The 21,924-nt window shown below is 40.0% G+C and overlaps 1 protein-coding gene across 4 annotated transcripts in view; it reads left to right on the top strand.

The window, feature by feature from the left end:
* bsna (bassoon presynaptic cytomatrix protein a) overlaps nucleotides 1-20,231 on the top strand; it is a 187,942-nt gene extending 167,711 nt beyond the window's left edge. For 3 of the 4 annotated variants that reach the window (XM_017724466.2, XM_017724468.2, XM_017724469.2), the window contains 7 exons: nucleotides 135-919; nucleotides 4,382-4,475; nucleotides 5,901-6,032; nucleotides 7,058-7,114; nucleotides 9,003-9,141; nucleotides 9,416-9,509; nucleotides 18,918-20,231. In XM_017724466.2, the coding sequence (XP_017579955.1) occupies nucleotides 135-919; nucleotides 4,382-4,475; nucleotides 5,901-6,032; nucleotides 7,058-7,098 (1,052 nt within the window). In that variant the 3' untranslated portion in view covers nucleotides 7,099-7,114; nucleotides 9,003-9,141; nucleotides 9,416-9,509; nucleotides 18,918-20,231. The remainder of the gene's footprint in view (nucleotides 1-134; nucleotides 920-4,381; nucleotides 4,476-5,900; nucleotides 6,033-7,057; nucleotides 7,115-9,002; nucleotides 9,142-9,415; nucleotides 9,510-18,917) is intronic. The other variant, XM_017724470.2, reaches the window with a different exon arrangement.
* Nucleotides 20,232-21,924: the final 1,693 nt, after the last annotated feature.

Genomic DNA, 21,924 nt, shown 5'->3' on the forward strand with positions numbered 1-21,924 from the left:
TGTGTATGTCTATTAAGCTCTAGTTCTTTTTTTTTCTTTTCTTTTCCCATTTTTCTTTTGCATGACTTCAGTCTGCATGCCTCTTTCACCAACGGACATGGAGATTGATTGTGATCTACTTTTGGTTTCCAAAGCATACCATCTGGGCCAGGAGGAGACTGACTGGTTTGAGAAGCCGCGAGATGTTCGTGGGTCCCGTCACTATGGCAGCAGTCATTCCTCCTCTGGGAGGCGTGGACATGTCAAACACACATACCATGACTACGATGAACCACCGGAAGAAGACCTTTGGCCACAAGATGAATATGGTCACTCTCGGCACACATCCAGTAGAGAGCACCGTCACCATGGTAGTGGAAGTTCTGGCAGGCATTCATCCTCCCGCCACTCTGACGAGCCACGCTCTTCTCGATCATCACGCTCCTCAAAGGATCAGTCCATGCGTCATGACTCCCGTTCCATGTCCTCATCTTCAGGGAAGAGGGGTGATTCTCGCTCTCAGGGCTACCACTCCTCTGATTACTCCCGTGACCCTTCAGGCCACCACCATGGCTCACGCTCTGGGAAACAGTCCTCACACCACCAAAGTTCTTCCAGCAGGAAGCAGCAGGATCTCCAGGGTCACCCATCCACCTCTAGACAGCCAGGTTCAACTGGTTCAGGGCAGAGGGCTGCAGGTGGACCCTCAAGCTCAAGCCGGCAGCCCGGGTCCCAGCAGCCTCCTGATGCACAGCAGGGCCAGCGAACACAGCTACAACAGCAGGCACAAACATCCGCAGCCAGACCAGGACAGCAGACACCTGCAGGGGGTCCTGTGCAGCCACAGCCTGCACAAGGCCAGCAACTCCAAGCCAAACCTGGCCAGACTGGGCCAGCTGCACGGCAACCTGTCGCGGGAGCACAACCTGCACCTGCTACAGTGAGTAGTTCTGTTATTATATAGGCTGACACAGTATATTTACATTTTTATGATGATAATTGTTATATTTCACTGTTACAAGCGCAAAGCTAAGACAAGACCCTTTAGGCATTTGAGTATAGATGAAAGGTCTAATTCTGCCGGCAGATCATTTTGCTTATTTCAAAATATAAAATAGATAATCTGACATGAATATAGAATAAAACTATTTCTCTAAATAAAACTACTTAAAATGTTTTAAAGTTAAACACCTTATAATACTCTGTTTACAACAGTTTCATTATTGTGAGATTTTACCAGGCCCAAAACTGTGGTTTCATTATCTCCCCTAAGCACTGCTTAGCAACCGTCCCATTATCCACCGTTACCTTTGTCAGGCTTTCAGGATTTTAGCAGTGAGCTCGTTTCTTTAAATATACATTGGATTCAAAGCTCCAAATATTTAAATTAACTGAAGATGGGCCTGTAGGATCTGTAAAAGTGAGACCTGATGCTTTAACAGAATAGTGGATGGCCATTTAAAAAGCCAAATATATAATACCAAATAAATAATTATAGAAAAATAAAATGTATTAAATCAGAAGTGATTTGCAAATTGTCAACTTTGCCAATAAAGCCATCAGATATAATATATAAGTGTAAAAATATCCACGCCTGCCGTGCTTTAGCAAATTGTCAAATTTGACTGTCAAATTTGACAGTTTGAGTTTTTTAAGCTTGCTGCATTTTTCCATCTTTATTATGCATATTTCAGCTGTTTGATTTTGCTTTATCAATGTAAATGTTTTACTTTATAGGGAAATGTTGCACTGGTTGTCAGACTTATGTTAACCTGTGTTCTCATTAATATGTGTATAATCTTGCTATTGTTTTGTCTTGCCTGGGGGAAAAAGTAGTGTTTGTTATGGCATGACATGCACAGCATCACAGTTTGTATGCCACCACCGTGGTGCTGCCAAGTCTTGAAGCATCCTGCCATCTTAAAAAATGCCCTGACCACCCAAAGAAGGGTAGCCATGTAGGGGTCTAACTTGATGATGCAGACCAGGGTTTTATCTTGTAAATGGCACTACATAGTTTTGAGTTATGGCAGTTGTGTGTTCTCTTTGAAATAAAAATGTCATCTGAAGGCTTGTTCCATTTATTTTCTGCAACTAGACTTGAATTGAATCCCTGCATTGTTTTCCATTTGTTTGATGTTTTACTTACAAATCTCATGCAATTAGGTCTATGTCTAATTGGCGCATTGAGGCAGACTAACTATGTAATACAAGCAAAAACAGCTCTGGATTCATTTACAGCCACCGTGTGTGGGTGTTTGGGTTTAGAATGACCGCACCAAACCTGGAAGACATTTTTGATGTCGTTCCATTTTCCCTGTATTAGATATCTCTTAAACACTATCCAATCAGCTTCAGCTTTGCCATCTTCTGGTCCTCTGGCATCCATCCATCCATGCCTTTTATTAAACCAATATCCACTGTGACTATTCCACAAGTATCCATGCATACTTTCTCTCTTACCCCTTTCACACCTACCCCTCCCTTATAGATTTGATAAGGCCTAGCTCATCATGCACTGCTGATTAAATTTTTTGCTGAGATCCTGTTAGTAGGCTCTTATCATCTTCTCTGATTAGCTGGATGTATGCTGCTAGAAAAGAGCTGCTGCAGACTGCCTTTCTCCCAGTCCATTAATTTCTCAATGTTTGATTAGTGTATACTTACCAAAAGGATGTTTAGCACTACTCTCTATTGGTTATGTACAGTAGGACAGAGTCAGATAACGTCTCATATGCCTTACATATCTGTTGTTAAGAGACTGTACATTACAGCAACATCTAAAACAGTAATGATTTAGAATGATTTAAGATAATGATTTGAGTGAAACGGAATCAGATTATATATTTATGAAACCATTGTCCATTTAGCATGCTTTCACTGTAGTTTGTGTTGCTTAGATGCATTGTTAGAACTGACCACTGAGTGATTAATACACAATAATTAAAAATACAACTCAGAAATGGAAAGTGGTATGAAACATTTTGTTTGCTCCCAAGGCAATAAGCCACCAGCTAAATTATATAACTCTGTGCTGCCTTTTTCTTATCGCCAAATGGAAATCAGAATGTGGGCATACAGGCTAATCAGTTCCAACAGAGAAACCCTCCTGACCAGTGGATTTAGTTTAATGTATTCACCCCATGCACCAAGGAGAACAATCAACAACTCAAACAGGCATATGGAACAGAGGGGAGGTCTTTAATCCATGCTGCCTAATTGCTTCAGCTGAATTAGAATATACGTCTTCTCTTATTCACAACAAAAAATCTTTTGTAATCATTGCAAAAAGATGAAAATAGTTATTTTTGGAAGTTTCTACCCTACCAATAATGGAAGCTTATACCTTTAACAAAGGTAGTAAAGTTAAAGCCGACAGCACATGACTGAGGTGTCCTTGAGCAAGACACCTAACCCCCAACTGCTCCCCGGGCGCTGCGGATTGGGCTGCCCACCGCTCCGGGCAAGTGTGCCCACTGCCCCCTAGTGTGTGTGTGCTCACTAGTGTGTATGTGGTGTTTCACTTCACGGATGGGTTAAATGCGGAGGTGAAATTTCCCCACTGTGGGACTAATAAGGGTCACTTAACCTTAAAGGAGGCTTTTACCCCACTATTTGTGCCATAAACAGGTAAAGGAAGCTTGTAGCATAAACCAATAATGGAAGCTTACCAGTGACAGAACCTTATACCCCACCAGTAGTGGAAGATCATACCCCACCAGTAGTGGAAGATCATACCCCACCAGTAGTGGAAGATCATACCCCACCAGTAATTACAGCGGTCACACTTTATTGTGATGGTCCCCTACAGATGCTCTACAAATACTTAAATCATTAATAAACTTTCAGGTGGTACTCAGTTGATTGTCAACAACAATAAGTTTATGGATAAGGTTAGGAGTAGATGTAAGTTTAGGTTTGAGGTTAGGTTTAGGGTTAGGTTTAGGGTTAGGGATAGATTTAATAAACTCTTTCACACTGAACTTGTGGTGCAGTTGCATTTAATAGATATTTAATTGACCGTTACTTATAAACAGACTGAGCATTTACAAAGCATCTACAGTGGATCCTCCAAATAAAGTGTTACCATTAAAGCTTAAACCGTGAACTAGTACTGGGCGTTTATACCTCACTACTAGCGGAAGCATATACTATAAACTAGTAACAGGAGCTTCTAGGAAATCACCACATACTTGACTCAACCTTAAGGTGTTAACTTGAACAGACTTGTTTATATAGCTTTTGACTTAAGGAAATGGTCAAAAGTATGTTAAAGAAATGCCAACGGTAATTTGTCCATACCTTTGTCTGTTTTTTGCAAATTGTGTTTTGCTCATTGAGCTGAACAGTTCCTTTCTGGGAAGCATTTTTTTCTCAGAATGACGTGTCTCATCTTCTATAGGCTAAGCCTGAGCCTGCTCCGATCACTGCTATTGGAGCAAAAGCAGCCACCACCCAACCTGCCAAAGCAGCTCAGCCTCCGCTCACAGGGATAGGTGAGTGTACACATACATACATATTAGGGCTGTCAAAATAAAATCAGAAATTTGAGTATTCATCAAGTTGAGAGAAAGTATGCGCATTTGTAAACAATGGCACAACTGTGTAAGTGCTGGCCGTATTATCAGGAGACTGCAGGTTTGATCCCCAGTGATGCCCAGCCATCCATGGCCAGATTTCACTGGTTTCACTGTCTTTAGGATGATAGAATAGCCCTCCATCTCCCTCATCACTCAGCATGATGCTAGCCAATGTAGGTGTCTGTTAGCTGATGTAGAAGAATTGGCAGTTGGTATTGTCTTAATAAATTAAACTGTCCAGTAATGTTGTGTCGACTGCAGTTTGAAAAGATCTGGTGGCGCTAGCTTCATGGGTCTCGGAGGAACATCACTGTTTGGATTTCTTACTTTTAGAGTGCTGGTTCTGGGCATAAGCTCCTGCTAGCGTTCTTAGGGGATTCTAGTCGTAAGTAGCACTAAGCTAAAGGCAGTGCGCATGAAAGTTTTGGTCTGTTTAGATCAAACATGAAGATGTAAAGCTTGTAAAAGACATTCCATGCCTTTTTAACTTTGTAACATACAACCCCATTCCCAAAAAAGTTGGGATGTAAATAAAAATAGAGTGCAATAATTTGTTAATTATGTAAACCCTATATTTAATTCAAAATAAAGACAACATAACAAATGTGGAAAATGAGATTTTTTTTTATTATTAGAGATATGTATGTTTGTTCCACAGGCCCAGAAGGTCCTGACTGTTCGCCACTGATAAACATGATAACCCATGTGTTACTGGCTTTTTTCCCCACTAACACCTCATTGGATGTCCATGTGATGGAGTGTACACACACACACACACACACACACACAAAATGTCTCACACTGAGGATTAAACACTGCCTGTTCTATGCATTCTCCAGTTTTAATCCACAGATTTACCAGGAGGGTGGGAAACCTTATGTAATGTGATCCACAAGCAGTGTGTGACGTTAACACATTTTGAAAAAAGTAGCACTGTAAATTAAAATAATTGATCCAAAAACACAGATTATTTTCATATGAATAAAATATATTACATCAACACTGTTATGGCCAAACATAAGAATACTAAAAAATAGAACTGTCTTCTTGTAATACATATTTTGACATGCAAATGATTCAAGTACTCAATTAAAGAAATCAAAGTTTAAATTAAAGTCCATCCATCCTTTTTTTCTGTGCTGAGGCAGAGGCTTTTATTTGAACTCCTTTCACAACAGTGTGCAATCATGTGTTCAAAAAAGCTGGGCAGGATCTGCCCCTAGTGTGCTGTTTGTCTACAGGCTTTCCTCTCGGTTCTCAGGTATGATGCCACCAGGTTTAGAGGGTAAACAGAAATAAGGTATTCTGTCTGTTATCATTTCTCTCTCTCCCTCTGTGCAGGCTCTAAGGCAGCTCCAAGGCCAGGCGGAATTGGCAGCGCTGCAGCAGGTCAGCCCGGTATGGAAGGAGAAAGCATGCTGTCTAAGATCCTGCCTGGAGGAGCCGCAGAGCAGGCGGGCAAACTGGGAGAAGGTGAGAAGAGAGAAAGTTGTCTGTGTGTCAGGGCTGTGTGACAATATGCACAAAATATTAGTAGAGATTGAGATTGTGCTGCATTATAATGTGATCCAAATGTGTTTAAAGGGGAAATTCCATCAAATTTCAAATGTTCTGATTCATTAAGATCTAAACAAAGTCGATCAGAGGGGTTTGGTGTGAAGTGCTCCATTCCATAGACAATTAATGAATCAGAATTGTTCACAGTGGTAGTGACAGGAACTACCTGTCTAAACGACACATCACAGGAAGCTATTGATCACAGTGGTTGCAAATGCATCGCCTCATGCCTGGCACTGACTGTTTTATGACCCAAGCCGTTATTTTCGCAATACATTCATGGCAGTTGGCTACGCAGAGCAAAAACAGTCCCGGGTCCCCTTATTTCTAGTTTTACTATTATAAACACTGCTCATTAAAACTCAGTCATTTTGGGATGGTAAATAAAAAGGTTATATTTATTGACATCGTGGCCGCTGGTTCGCCACCACTGAAAAGAAATCGGTCAGTATGTTTCTCTACCACGCACCATTTCACATCAAACTACTCTGAACGACGGTTTACGTATCAATGATTGCATTATGTAGAAACTTTGAAAAATATGTAGATTTCCGCTTTAAAAACTGGCCTGTGTTATTTTGACTTCTCACATCTGGTGCAGTGATTGGCTGAGATGTCACAGCCCTCAGTAAAACTAAGGACCATTATTTAGAGGGCTTATTTGCGTGTTATAGATATTTGCAAAATCAGTGCTGGAAAGGCCAAAATCACAAGAACGACTAACATTTGATATCTGTGATTTTGTCTGTCATTCTGAATGCGCTGGCGTCTTTTCGTTGTTCGAGGGTCTAGTCTTTCAGTCTCGTTATGCCTCTGCTAACTACAGTCTCTTTTCCTCCTCTCTGTTTTCACTTCTTATTTGTTTCTTTCTTACCTCTGCCTTTATTTTTCTTCTCTATACCACTTTTTCTTCTTTTTTTTATTTCTTCTCCTTTCAACAGCAATCTCTGGATTTGGCAAGAAGTTCACCTCCCTGTGGTGAAATGATACAACTAAAGGTAAGTGTGAGAGAGAGAGAGTGAGAGAGAGAGAGAGAGAGAGAGAGAGAGAGAGAGAGAGAGAGCTGTGATAGAGTACCTGTATAGGCTGTTTATCATTTTTCCTGTCTGAGACACACTTTTGCTACACTTTATCCACAGTTATATTAATATATGACTTCAGAAAACATGCTTTGGATTCAGTAAGATGTGTGTGGGGGTGTATATCTTTGGTTTTATAATCCTATCTCCTCTCGCTCAAAGCTCACCCATGAAGCTGGTTGTGGAGTGATTGAGGACAGTAATAGCCCTTTAATTTTGGCCTTTTTATTTATCATGTTTGTATAGATAGAGCTTATATTTTTTTTGTCTTTAGCATTATATATATTATCTATACGGTAAGAAGTAACAAGCTATAACCTAGTTAAGTAATTAACAAGGTTAATACCTTGTTTGTTAATGCTCTTCTTTTCTTGAGTGCCTTGCTATCCCTTTGCTGCTGTAGCACTGTGAAATTCCCCCACTGGGGGACCAATAAAGGATTATCTTCTCTTCAAAAAGTGCCTATTTGGCCTTTTAATCTGCTCGTCTCCTTTAGTGATGTGAGATTTCAATGTTGCCATTGTATTTGTTTTGACACGTAAAGATCATAATCTTTCAGAACTGAACAGTCATAGATTTTTTTGTTTATATATATGTTCACTCATTTTTACTCTGCTTAAAAAACTCAATAACAAGCTGTGGACCATCTGAATTCCAGTCTGAGTGTGTGCCTGTGCGTTCACACTCGTTGAGAAACTATTGCAGTGCATCCAGCAATAAAAGCAGCACTGTTCCTTTTGATATAGGGATAGAAAACACTGTATATATATGGTGTAAATACTTTGGGAGCAGATATAAATGAGTCAAAGACAATGTTAGCGGTAGTAATGCAAAGTAATCCATTACAAACTTATAAGCATCACTTCCAACTTCTAGATTTCTCTCTAAAACCCATTCCAATAATAGAAAAAATGTAACATCCCTGGCAGGACCTTATTTAGAAAGAAATACAGTCATATCGTTGCTTGCCTTTGCTCTGAACAAGACACAGCCGGGTTGCGTTGACTAAAATAATGATATCATTTGAAAGCTCCTAAACAGCTGCCTTCAAATAAAATCTTTATGAACAAAATGTAGATCAAACAGAGCTGTTACTGAGTAGAATCTGTAGTCTGGCCTCTTTAAGTGAAGTGGGGGCTCTCTCTTCTTTGGCACAGGGATCTATAACCAAAAGTTTCATAATAACGTGATTGCATGCTTTGACTCACTGTGCTCACACTGCACTGCTCATATTCACATTCATTAATATAAGTCATGCATTTCTAGTCAAGTGATTGTACTGACAACAAGGATTTAAACTCTAATGTATTACACACCCCGACCCCCAAAAAAAAGCAAACTACATTTCACTTTCATGTGCACTTTGAGCAAAGTTTGAGCAAAATTAGCTTAGTCAGCACATTAGTTTTTAATGTGCAAATGTCACGAAAGGGTAAACGCTCAAACCACTATCATTAAAACATCCCATTTGACAGGCAGCAGCTAAATCGATGGGCGATGATGATAAACTTGAGGGGCCTGATTTCTTTAGACATTTGTACATAGTCAGAGGTTATTGGTTGAGTTTATGTTTACATCTGTATTTGTGCAACCTCTAGTCTTCAGGTCTAAGGGCCCTCCCAGGTGCCTCTGACTGCCAAGGCACTGGCCTTGATGGCTCAGTCAGTAATCCATCCCTGAAGTCCCGCCGTGTAAAATGCATTTGCATGGTTGACCAGAGCAATTTTGGGGGTCAAACTGGGCATCATGTGGGAGGTCACTTGGTAGACTTTGTTATGTGTTTCTCATTGTGTGTTTCTGAATTCAGGGTGTCTACAAAAATGATGGAAGATGTTATAAGGCTTTGTACTGGAAAAACCTATGAAGTTTCCCTTCTACGTTTTAATTTAAAAGAGAGAGTGTGAAAGAAGGAGAGAGAGAGGGAGAGAAGTAATCTTGGTGCACTGGTAAGAACTGGCTTTACATAGATGGATGCCCTGTGATTTGATTGTTCAATTGCCTTGTACAAAAAGGCCATGTATTATAGAGTGATGAGATTCGTTTGAAAATAATGTTGTGAGCTGTGGATGATTCATTAAGCTAATTGCATCTTCAGCAATTTCTTCTGCAATTATGAACTGTAATACCACATTCTATCTCACACAGTCGTTCTAAGCCATTCTGTACATACATCTTGGAAATGACCATGAAACTGAATTTTTATTTCTCATCTCCCTTCAGCCATCCAGGACTGGAATCACAGGAGGCTTTTCACTCTAGGCCTGGGTACATGATCACAGAGGGACTACGCTGCTTTCCTCTGGCAGGCCAGACAGTAAGAAACAATCACAGACTCATCATAAGGATTGCAATATTTCTAAGTGCATAGGCATATGAGACCACATTCAAATTAAATGTAAATTTGACTAATAATACTACTCAATAATACTTAATAATGCTCAAATATATATAAAAAAACCTCCTTGCTGCATTTGTAGCACATGCCTTGCTAAGTCTGGGTCTTGCCTGAGGTTTTGACTGAGAATTCTGACCTGGGTGGCAACACCACTGTACACATCAGAGGTCAAAGGTTGTATTTTCCCCAATGATCGAAGTACAACGGAAAGCAGCGTTACTAAACATGAGCTCCAGTGGTTTTTGGTATTTTTAAACTGCAAATCGTTCAAAAAAAGTGTCTCCATTTTTCACATTATTTGAGTTCAGCCGCTGTCCTTTACACATTGTGTGAAAATTTGCACTGGAATGAAAACACTCCATGTCAACTTCCATTAAAAGTAAAGAATGTTTTTCCCTTCTCCTGTAAAGTTACCATTTTGAAGATGCTTGTTTTTGTTCTACAGCGGCGAGATATATCATATCCTAATATATATATATATATATATATCGCTGCTGTCAGAAGAAAACCTTCCATCTCCAAAATGGTAACTTTACAGGAGAAGGGAAAAACATTCTTTACTTTTAATGTAAGTCAATGGAACCAGACATTTTTCCAAGTCATTTTGCGCTGTTTCTTTTGGTCCATTCTTCATGAAATTTACACACAATGTACGGGGCAACAGGCATTTTCAAATTATATCAAAAACTGAAAAACGACAAAAATGGAGATACAAGGTTTTCTTCCGACAGCAGCGATATATACATATATATATATATATATATATATATATATATATATATATATACATACATGCATGTTGCTGGTGCTGTTACACTGTAAAAAAAGTTTTAAAAAAGCTGCTTTAAAATTTTAAGTCGGTGACACTACTAATGGTTAACGGAACAAAAACCAGTGTCTTACGTTTTGTTAACAAATTAAGTTCAGTAAACTCACAATTTTAAGGCAGCATACAGTCAGCGGGGCTTATCAAGCCATCAGACAGATATATACTTGCTATGTGGAACGTGTTGAGCGTTAAAACACACTTGTTTTTTTAAAAAGATGTTCAGTCCCTTTACTGCTCATTTTCGCTAACAAACCTTTGCTGCAGAGTTTTTGGGTGGGGGGTCCTGAAGAAGACATTCACCTCACGCATGTATTGCCTGTTGCCTTGAAGCAACACGTCCTCTGAAACAAAGCCATGCTCACTCCTTGTTTTCACTCAGGGGGAAAATGACTTGCAGTCTTGTATGAATTGCATATTCTAACTGGCACATAGCTAGCAGTTTTGCTAACTACGCTAGCTAACTATATCGACGGGAGAAAAATGACTTTCTTGTTATGGTACATGCTGTTTCCAGCCATTAGCAGATGAACTTTGATGCTTCTATGGATAACAAACCTTGACATAAGTTCAGTCTAACCATGAGAAGTGTACTTTATTCCCTTTTGTTGTGACCAAACATAATAAACTATGTGTATCTTGAAACCTGCAGTCAATAAATTTGATGTCCCTAATATTGACAAACGTGCTGGCAGCAAGAGGTGCCATTTCTCTTTCTTACTGCTGTGCTCTTATTATTCTGCTTCTACAAACCACCCCATAAAAAGTATGCAAAAACAAGAAGAAGCAAGCAAAAGAACACATTTACAAAATCCACAAATAGAGAAAATGCTGGCAGCAACGGGTAAAATGCTGAAGAGCTTTTTTAAAATAATTTTGATTTCATTTTTCTATTATTTGCATGGGCGGCACGGTGGCGTGGTGGAGTTTGCCTGTTCTACCCGTGTCTGTGTGGGGTTCCTCCGGGTTCTCTGGTTTCCTCCCACAGTCCAAAGACGTGCAGTCAGGCCATTAGGGCATGCTAAATTGCCCCTTGGTGTGAATGTGTTGGTCTGTCTGCCCTGCGATGAGCTTGCGACCTGTCCAGGGTGTATTCTGCCTTTTTCCCAGTGACAGCTGGGATAGGCTGCAGCATCCCCCGCGACCCAGAAGGAGAAGCGGCTTAGGATGTGTATTATTTGCATTTTCCTTTTGATGTTTTGTCTCTGGATTTTAGTATTTTTCTTAAACCTTTGCAACAAACCAACTCCATATAGCTCAGTCACTTACTTTTTACATTTAAAACAACTATTTATTTCTACAGTGTAGCAATTAATATATAATGCGTATGTCACAATGCAAATGTATCCTTTGTGCAGTCCCTGTATATATTTCAGAAAAAAAAACAGGACAGAAGAATCAGCAGCAGGAAAGTGAATGGCTGTGGCTTCACAAAATATTTTCTGTGGTAAGGTAAATATGGCTAAGCTAAAATAAACAAGGACATACAGTACAAGGCCGAACACACAGCATGTTAGCTGTGGTCAGTGGGATCATGCAAAGTCCCTACAGAAAGGTCTGCTCACTTGACTGCTATCTTGGCAACACCCCCGGGCAGTTATTTCTAGTCATACAAGACCAAGCTCCCATTGTTTTGAACATGCAGGGACCTACAGAATTCAAACTAAAAGCCTCGTTACTGTCTGAAAAACATTTTACATTACTGATAAAATCTGACAGAAACAGCATAAATAGCTTGTAGCATTCTGGCTACTGCGCATACACATCTCCACAACGAGTGCTAGTGGCTTAAACATCAAGCTGATTGGCTCTTTTTTGAATAAAAGTTTCCTTGACTCCATGACAGCTGTCCAACACATAAAGCGACCGGACTCCTCCTTTATAACATCTCTGTTTCATATAAAGCTTTATTAGTGCTGGAGTTTAGCTGATAAGGTGCTGTAATTTCAGTAATTACTGACTGAATGAACCTGCCATGTCTGTGGTTTTTACAGTGAATTACCTTCTGTAACTCACTGAAATCCGAGCTCCATCAGTAACAGCAGTCCTGTCCTGTTCTGTTTTGTATTTATCTTTAGTGCCTTATTTAACATTCGGCCACACAAACACATTGGTTTTGTTCAGATGTGTGGTGCCTGTCTCATAACGCTGGTGGGGAAATTACACACATCATTTGTACCGTACAAATCGGCCAGTCAAGTCACGTCCAAATTATGCTACCGGACCATCTCTGATAAAACTAATCCAGTTCGAGAAGTGCTTAACTCGCCCCCCTGCGAATGTCTCGTATTGTAAAGCCTAATCTAACACTCTATCTTTGATCTTAGCCAACCACCTCTCTGTAAGCTGCCTCTCTGTGTCTGCCGTCACTAAGATCGCCGATAGTGATACAACAAGGCAAACTTTGTAGGTTTCAATCCAATGCAGCCTTAGCCTAGTCTGGACAAAACCATTTATTTTCTGAAAAGTAAGACTTTTAGTTTCTATTCCGTTTTGGTTTATGCTGTGGCTTTTAGTGTTACTAGACTATGCCATTTCTTTCTCATGAGTTTTGTCTATGAGGCTACACTAGACCATGCTCAGTATGCAAGCCTTACTCAAAGACATGGGCATCTCCTGAGTATTTAAAGCAGCTTTCCAACCTAAAACTTGAGTTTAATGTGTTATTTGTCATGTTGTGTAGCATTATGTACCAGAGCATTATATAGACAGTATATCACATTCATGTTTTCATTCATCAGGGTCCTCTCACTACAGTACTCAGCATACATTACGCACATATGTCATACAACCTTCGGTAATCACTTGTAGTGTCAACCAGTCCTGATGGCTAACCTAGTCACTATAGCCACTAAGCTATAAGCTAATAAAGTCAACCTCTTACCTTGGTTGTGGTCTATGGTTCTGCCTTTATTTAGCACTAAAATGAAGATTTTTATCCTTTCTCCTAAAGAATAGAAGCCAAACTGAGGCAACGTATCTAGATAGCGAGGTAGCTCCCTAGCTTACTTTAGCTTTAACTTAGCTTCAACTTGACACAACATTTTGTTTTACTTCATGAACTTCATTGTTTTTTGTTAGAACCTTTAAGACGAACAATAAGACACACAATTTCAACAGGAGACACATCTGGACACCCAAGTTGTGATTATGGAGCCATGCTCTTCTAACAGACATAAAATGTGGCTTGGCGTTGTCATGTGGAAATAAACAGGTGTTCCTGAAAAAAACGGCAACCAGAAAGCAGCATATGTTGCTCCAAAATGAGTTCAGCGCCATTGTGCTTTCACAGAAGTGCAGGTTAGTGACTAATGCCCCCCAGACCTTGACAGAAGTTTCTGAACTGTATACTAGTGACAGTGTGGATGGTCCTTTTCTCTTTTGGCCCAGAGAACATGACGCCCATTATTCCTTTAAATGATCTGAAAGGTGGACTCATGACACCATATTATCAGGGACTAGGCCTTTATTGGATGCTCCTTTTATATTGAAGCATGATTGCATCAGCTATTCAATATTTCACAATGTTCCTGACCTGTCCAAACTTTTTTGGAATGTGTTGGCATCAATTTCAAAATGAGTGCATATTTACAAAAAACAATCAGGCATAACATTCTGACCACCTCCTTGTTTCTAAGCTAATTGTCCATTTTATCAACTCCACTTACTATATCCACTCTCCAGCCAGTTTATTAGGTACACCTTGCTAGTAAAAGGTTGGACCCCCTTTTGCCTTCAGAACTGCCTTAATTCTTCATGTCAGACTTTCAGCAAGGTGTTGGAAACGTTCCTCAGAGATTCTGGTTGGTTATTTGAGTTCCTGTTGCTTTTCTATCATCTGGAATCAGTCTGCCCATTCTCCTCTGACCTCTCACATCAACAAGGCATTTTCGTCCACACAACTGACCGCTCACTGGATATTCCCTCTTTTTTGGACCGTTCTCTGTAAACCCTAGAGATGGTTGTGTGTGAAAATCCCAGTAGATCAGCAGTTTCTGAAATACTCAGACCAGCCCGTCTGGCACCAACAACCACGCCACGTTCAAAGCCCCTTAAATCCCCTTTCTTCCCCGTTCTGATGCTCGGTCTGCACTTCAGCAAGGTGTCTTGACCACTTGAGTTGCGGCCGTGTGATTGGCTGATTAGCTATTTGTGTTAACAAGCAATTGTACCTAATAAAGTGGTGCACTTTGTAGTTCTACAATTACAGACTGCAGTCCATCTGTTTCTCTGTATTCATTATTAGCCCCCTTTTACCCTGTTCTTCCAGGTACTATTTGGGTGGTGCATCATTCTCAGCACTGCAGTAACACTGATGTGGTGATGTGTGTTGTGCTGGTACGAGTGGATCAGACACAGCAGTGCTGCTGGAGTTTTTAAACACTCACTGTCCACTCTATTAGACACTCCTACCTTGTCAGTCCACTATGTAGATGTAAAGTCAGAGACGACAGCTCATCTGCTGCTGCACAGTTTGTGTTGGTCATCCTCTAGTCCCTCATCGGTGGTCACAGGACGCTGCCCACAGGACGCTGGATATTTCTGGTTGGTGGACTATTCTCAGTCCAGCAGTGACACTCAGGTGTTTAAAAACTCAACACGCACTAACACACCACCACCACATCAGTGTAACCGCAGTACTGAGAATGATCCTCCACCCACCTGCTCTGTGAGAATCCATGGGGGTCCTGACCACTGAAGAACAGGGTAAAGGGGGCTAACAAAAATATGCAGAGCAACAGTCTGTAATTGTAGAACTACAAAGTGTACACCTTTATAGTAAGAGGAGCTGATAAAATGGACAATGAGTGTAGAAACAAGCACATGATGTTATGCCTGATCGGTGTATCTTGTCTTTGTACTGCTTTTATTTGAATGCAGGTCAAAGTAGATTTATGAATCTCTGCTTTCTGTTTTTATTCACATTTCACCTACTCAGACAGCAGACCGCCATTAGGAAAAGGCTTTTTCAATGAGAAAAAAAAACCTTGCTGAAATTAGATACTCTTCTACAAAGAAAAGAAATAATGTAACAGGCTGTGGCATGAGAGCACTGTGTGAATTGGATGATACATCCACATTAGTAAAATCAATAAGTTCATGAACGCATTCTTTACTCTCTTACACACATCAACAGCATTAGAAGGTTAATGGTTGGCTTTCAGAGGGCTTCCTTCCTCCCACACACACCCACACACACCCACTCACTCACTCATCCATCCTCATGATAGTCAATAGTGCATTGGGCAAAATCGATGGAGCACTAATATCATGAATTCTCCACACTCCAAAAGCCAGCAGCCTCTTAGCACTGACAGCTGCTGCATCAGAAACAGAAACTGTGTCCGTGGAGACGCAGTGGTCATTCGGCTTCTGTGGCTACTGAATTCCATGTACCCCAAGGGACCCTTACCTCACTTTTCATATTCATCTTACAGCCTGCTGTCTGAATTCATACTGTAGATACTAAATAAAAGCACCAATCCGTCCCCCTGAAGTCTCACTGTACAAAAAGATATTTGAGTGTTTGATCTTGATGATAAACACTAGTTCTTTATTCATTTCATGTCTTGAGACTCCAGCAAACTGCACAGGCATGTGTGACTATGCAGTCATATGCAAACGTTTGGGTGCCCTAATCAAACTGTGTGCTTTTTTGATTTTCTGAGTGAAAATAATTTCAGCCTCTACAAAGAACACACTTTGGCACATTTTAGTGCGCAATTACTGTTTCTTTGCTATAAAACAATAAAATGAAATGTGGCCTGTGCAGAAGTTAAATTTTATGACATGTTTTATTTTTTTTTATTATTTTTTTATTTTATTTTATTTTTTTATTTTTATTTTTTTCTTTCTATTACAGCTTTATTTAATATTTCAAGAATTTGCAGTGGCTACAATTTATTAAATATGGATAATATACAGTATTTATCTGTTTACAATATTTGTATCAGGCTATGTGCCTTTGGTCTCTTATGAAACACGGTGGGTACTGAATATTAACTTTTATTACAGTCATATGAAAAGGTCAAATGACATGCTGTACTGACTGTCTATATGAAAATAAATTAATACATCCTCTACAGAAATGTTTTAATGCATAATTTGCACATAGTGGGTTAAAATATTCCAATATTTTGAACTAGACTGACTGTATAACTTAGTCCTTGATGCTCTACAGCTTTCTAAGTCTTTCTAGAATCTTCTTCATCTCTATTTATCATTGTGAACACACAAACTCTCGCTCTCTTGCTCTCTCGCTCTCTCTCACACACACACACACACACACACACTGTCTATTTGAAATTTTCTGGAAGTTATTAATTAAAACATGCACATAACAGATTCATTGGCAGTGCTTTCACCTAAGTGACCTCATTCTAATGAGTAATTAGGCATTATGTGTGTCGTTTGGTAGGTAGGTGTCTTGCTCTTAAGCATATGCTGTAAAATGACACAGCAGGGTTAAGGCAGCAGTTTGGTTGGAGTTTTCTTAAGTTGTGTATGTGGAGCTTGACCAGATGCCCAAACGGGGAAATGAGGACAGGAGCCCTATTGAGAATAATACAGAGGCTCCTCTGATGCAATAGTGTTCTTAGAGCCACTCTGCCCAGCCTTCTGTTGTCCAGACACACACGCAGAGAGTCACACACAGAGAGTTTGAGTAGGCCAATATTTACAGTCTGGCCGAGCTTAATTATTCATAGCCCATAATATCTAGTGAATGATTAGGACCGCAGCATGAATGTGAAAGATCCAGTGGCTTTTAGTGTATTCAGGTCAGGCTGCTCACCCTGAAATATTTATCACCTGCCTGTACAGGCAGACTCCATGCAGTCTTGAGAGAGAATGATGCCACATGTTGAAGCCCAACATTACTTTTGTCAGTGGCTTTCACATAAGAAGTGACCACTCATAGCCTCCAGTGCTAGCAATAATAGACAACCCTCCCATTTGTGCTTCCGTATATGCAGGAAGATGCTCTGTCAGTGGGCCTTCTCCTATATTGGAGTTTTGGGAGACATTCCAAACCGCTAGTGTGTAATCACATGAAATGTTTTTACTGATGGAAAGATTTTCTTATTCCCGTTCTGCAATAGACACAATGTAGTACCAGGAAGTGACTTTTGATTTCACTGCACAGCACATGACGTTGGATTGGATTATGCAACTCACAGCTGTTATCCACCATCTTGGAGCAGAACTGCTTATATTTTTGTGTCTTTTGCCACCGTGTGGTGCAAAGCGTTAATGCACAAGCATGCACTTCATGGGGGGGTGGGCCTAAGACAAGTATGGGACATCTGCCATCTGATTCTTTCAGCAGAGGACTTTCTCTTGAAACCGTACTGTCTTAAAAATGTATGCAGAATGCTGTTTATATATATATATATATATATATATATATATATATAGACAAAGTCTGGACACCTACTTATAGAAAGGGTTTTCCTATTTTTATTATTTTCCACCTTTAGGAATAATAGACATCAAAACTATGACAGAACACATATCAAGTATATAAAATATTCTCCTTAGGAGAAACAGCATCAGACTTAGATGCAGCAGAGACAGAGGAGATCAGAGATTAGCTGCATACAACAGAACATGCAGATAAACATGAAACAAACAAGGAAATCTGAGCACAATGTGCACCTTTTTGAGATCTGTGCTAAACCCCAAGAGGAGATTTGTACCTCCACCTGATCTCATTGTTGTCTAAGAGAACCTGCAGAGATGTTAAGAGCTCTTTTTTCCATTTCTGTTTCCTATGGGTCTTTATCAATGTCTCAGATGGCTTTACCCGAAGTGAACATTTTCTAACAGGACATAATGCATTTAAGCATAAACTGCTAGATCAAAATGTCTGTATCATTATGAAACATACAAATGCAGTTAGATGTGTCCAAATGTTTCACAAGTGACCCTAATTAGTCAGCGATTGACCACAAGCCTAAAATCAAGGATGTGAACCATCAAAATATCCGTTATAAAACGTATAGTTCTGGTTCTGATATTGGAACATTGGAAGACACTGGAAAATACTTGATATTCACAGACTTAAGGATGCACACTTCAACAGAAATCTGTATTAATGCACAATGCAAACGTCTAATCATTGTTTTTGGTGCAGTGGTTCACTGTAGTGCTATCGTCCTCTTATACTAAGCTGCAAGCTCATTTTTTAGGACTGTCTAGTAGAACCAATTGGCTGTAATTAAATAAGTTGTAAATTAAACTGCATTAAGTGAATGTAACCAATGACCATTATTTTATTACACACTTTTATGACCTAAGAATTGCTCAGCCAGTTTTTGAGGAAGTCCCTGTAGTTACTGAATAATATGCCTTAGTATGCAATAAGCCTGGAATTTTAAGAGGCCAATGGTTAATCATTTACATCCTAATATTGAATACTAATATGCCAATTTTGGAATATTAGCCTAACAACTGTTTTAATTCACCTCCACATTTTTCCTTCTTGTTTTTCTGCACTGCAGGTTGCTCAGAGGTTGGATTCATACAATCATGTTCTGGCAAGCCAACACAACCAAAGATAACTCACCTCCAGATCCCCTTCTACAACCATGGCAGCCTGTGAGCTTTTCTTCTAGGCCACCAGGGGGCAGTGTACCATGACAGTGGAAGACAAAGGTCAAACTCTATCCACTCCTGCTCCATCAGCTGGGTAAATGGGCCACTCCAAAAAAACAAAAAACCCATCTGTACCCCTGGGCACCTCGGTGTTGCTAATATAGACATGGCTGCATGGATGCTGTTTTGGAAGAAAGGGAGCAGGAAAGTTCTCGCTTCAAGAGTTTCAAGCACAGAAACCAACGCTTGCAACATGGTGACGGCACGTGGCTCGCCAGGATTCGTGATTCCATGTTCCTGTAGTTGCTTAGATAACAAACTTGACTCCCCTCTCATCTCAGGGATGGTAGAAAACACAGTGAAAGTAAATCAGCCAAAACTTCATAGGTTTTTCCTCTCCTGTAAATGACCCCTTTTTTTTGGTTTGGACGTGATTAAAAAAAAAAATTCGAGAAAAAAATCAAAGGAAAAGTGAAAAACGTCGACGCTGACAACCCAAACGTCTCCATCGTATGCTCAGTTTCTAACTACATTCCAGAATGGAAAAAAAAATTCCTTTCTTTTTCTTCTCTGAATGCAGACTCTTGTTTCTCTATTCTCTTGCGATGTGTTTAAGAAGTGGACAGTGGATTCAGAATGCATGTAACTTTATATCCAAGACCTTACACTGTTCACCAATTGGATGAGAGTGGCCATAAGACGCCGAGGCTTCAGAACAAAGCTAAAGGCCGAAGGAATTCCCGCACGAAGAAAGGGCGAACACACGCAGGACACACACTTGGACGGAGGACTGAAACGGTGTTGTTGGAGAGAGATTTTGAGGCTAGGACCGGTCAGTTAGCCATTGCAAAGCCATTAAGGAACCACCCCCAGCGCTGGGATCCGGTTCTGTCACAACTGTTCTACTATGTCGGGACTCCGGTGTTTCTGAGGATTTTTGTTGTGCGGTCTGATGTCCTTTTAATTTCATTGCCTAATTTCTTTTCTTTCCTTGGAGTCGCCTTAAACATTACGACTGATTTGATGTTTTCAGGACATGCTTTTTTTTTTTTTTTTTTTTTTTTTTTAATAATTATTATGATTTTGCACACTGGACACTGCTTGTATATAATAACAACAACAATGGGAAGTGTATTTATATTTTTTTGGATTTAGATTGTCTTTATTTTATAATTTTGATTATTTTTATTCATTGTTTTTATGGTCGTCTTATACCTTTTCATTGAGTTTATTTATTTTTTTATCGGTATATATATATATATATATATATATATATATATATATATATATATAAAAAAGCAATAGTGGATAGTGGTCAGTCAGTCAAGAGCACAATCGTTAAGACGTTTATACACTAGTGGTCAGGAGAGCGATGCATCTGTCTATAAAACCGAAATGTTTCTCGAGGACCCAGCCTTGCTGTCCATCAAGTCTTGAAACTGTTGCCCAGTCCCTATGCGGGCAAAACAACAAACAAATAAACAAAGAAAACCCCGAACCAACTCTCCAAATCAAATTAAAGCAATAGTACTAAGAGTAATAAGAAATTATCCTTGAACTTGTGATTTGTTTTAAGCAATTTCTGATCATTCCAATTCCAGTGTAATGGATATGAGAAAGCGTGAGAAACCGGTTTAGGACCGAAGGTCAGATAAGTGGATACGTGTCATTGGCGCATCTCGGACCACACTCAGTGTCGATATTCTCGCCTAACCAATCACTTTACACCGTGTCATTGAACGGGCAATGGTGTTCAGCCCGTGCAGCACAGACAAATTTGCATGTGATGTATTACACAGTTCCTAGTTGTAACAGAAGCCTCTCAGGTCAGATCCTCCAGCAGTTTGAGCACTTGCGTTGGACAGGGTAGTGACGGGCCTATAGGTTTTAGCGGTATGACTGAAACGTAGCTACTTAAGCTGGGGTGATAGCATGCTGTAGGACGAAAAAAAACACCCAAGTCACCTCGATGTTGTTCCAAGTTACAAGTGTGAGTGAATGAGTTGGAATGAATGTATGTCTGTATGTCTGTATGTCTGTCTGTATGTCTGTCTGTATGTCTGTATGTCTGTCTGTATGTATGTCTGTATGTCTGTATGTCTGTCTGTATGTCTGTCTGTATGTATGTATGTCTGTATGTCTTTTGGGGTTCCGAAAAGAAACAAAACAGATCAGCGAACAGACGGGGTGATTTTGAGGGGCAACTTTACATTTCAAATGTTCTATGCAATGATTCTTATTCGGGAAAAAGAAAAAAAAAAAAAAAACATGTTCGGAGAGGCGAGACACCACTCAATAACGTCGTCACACTAGTCATGCCAGAACAAACTAGATAGTAGTTCCAACAAAAAGAACAACTTCAACACAGGATTGACTTGTCTGTAAATAAGTAATTGTAAAGAGTTGAACTGAACTTTGTTTTTATGAGATTTTGTGGCATGTTTGAGTCCCCCCACCCTCTTCATGCAACGATCAGGCGCATCCGCAAAGCGGTCATCGACTTCTGTCGCTTCCTTCTCACCTCATGGGATTGTGGGTAGCTGGGGGTCCTGCGCTTACTTTTCATGAGCCAGAGAGACCACTTCACCAGTCGCTTAGCTGCGTGTTTATGCACTTGTTATTATGTAGAAAACGTATCGCGGTGTGATTATACTTAGATCCGATTCCATAAGGTGGTGCATATTCAGTTCATCAGGAGGAAAAGAGGACGCGTTCACTGAAAACGTCAGAACCGTTTCTGTAATAGTAAAAATGCTCTGCATCTGTGTTTTCATGACTTCACACTTTTAAAAGAATAACTACAGGCTATGGGAAATTTTGTGCAATATTAAACATTAGGTCCCATGGTTCTAGAGGAAAGGAGTACAACAGGACAAACCTGAGTTTGTCCGGGAAAAGTTCATCTAATGGGAC

This window comes from Pygocentrus nattereri, chromosome 29 (genome assembly GCF_015220715.1).
Source record: "Pygocentrus nattereri isolate fPygNat1 chromosome 29, fPygNat1.pri, whole genome shotgun sequence".
Taxonomy (NCBI): domain Eukaryota; kingdom Metazoa; phylum Chordata; class Actinopteri; order Characiformes; family Serrasalmidae; genus Pygocentrus; species Pygocentrus nattereri.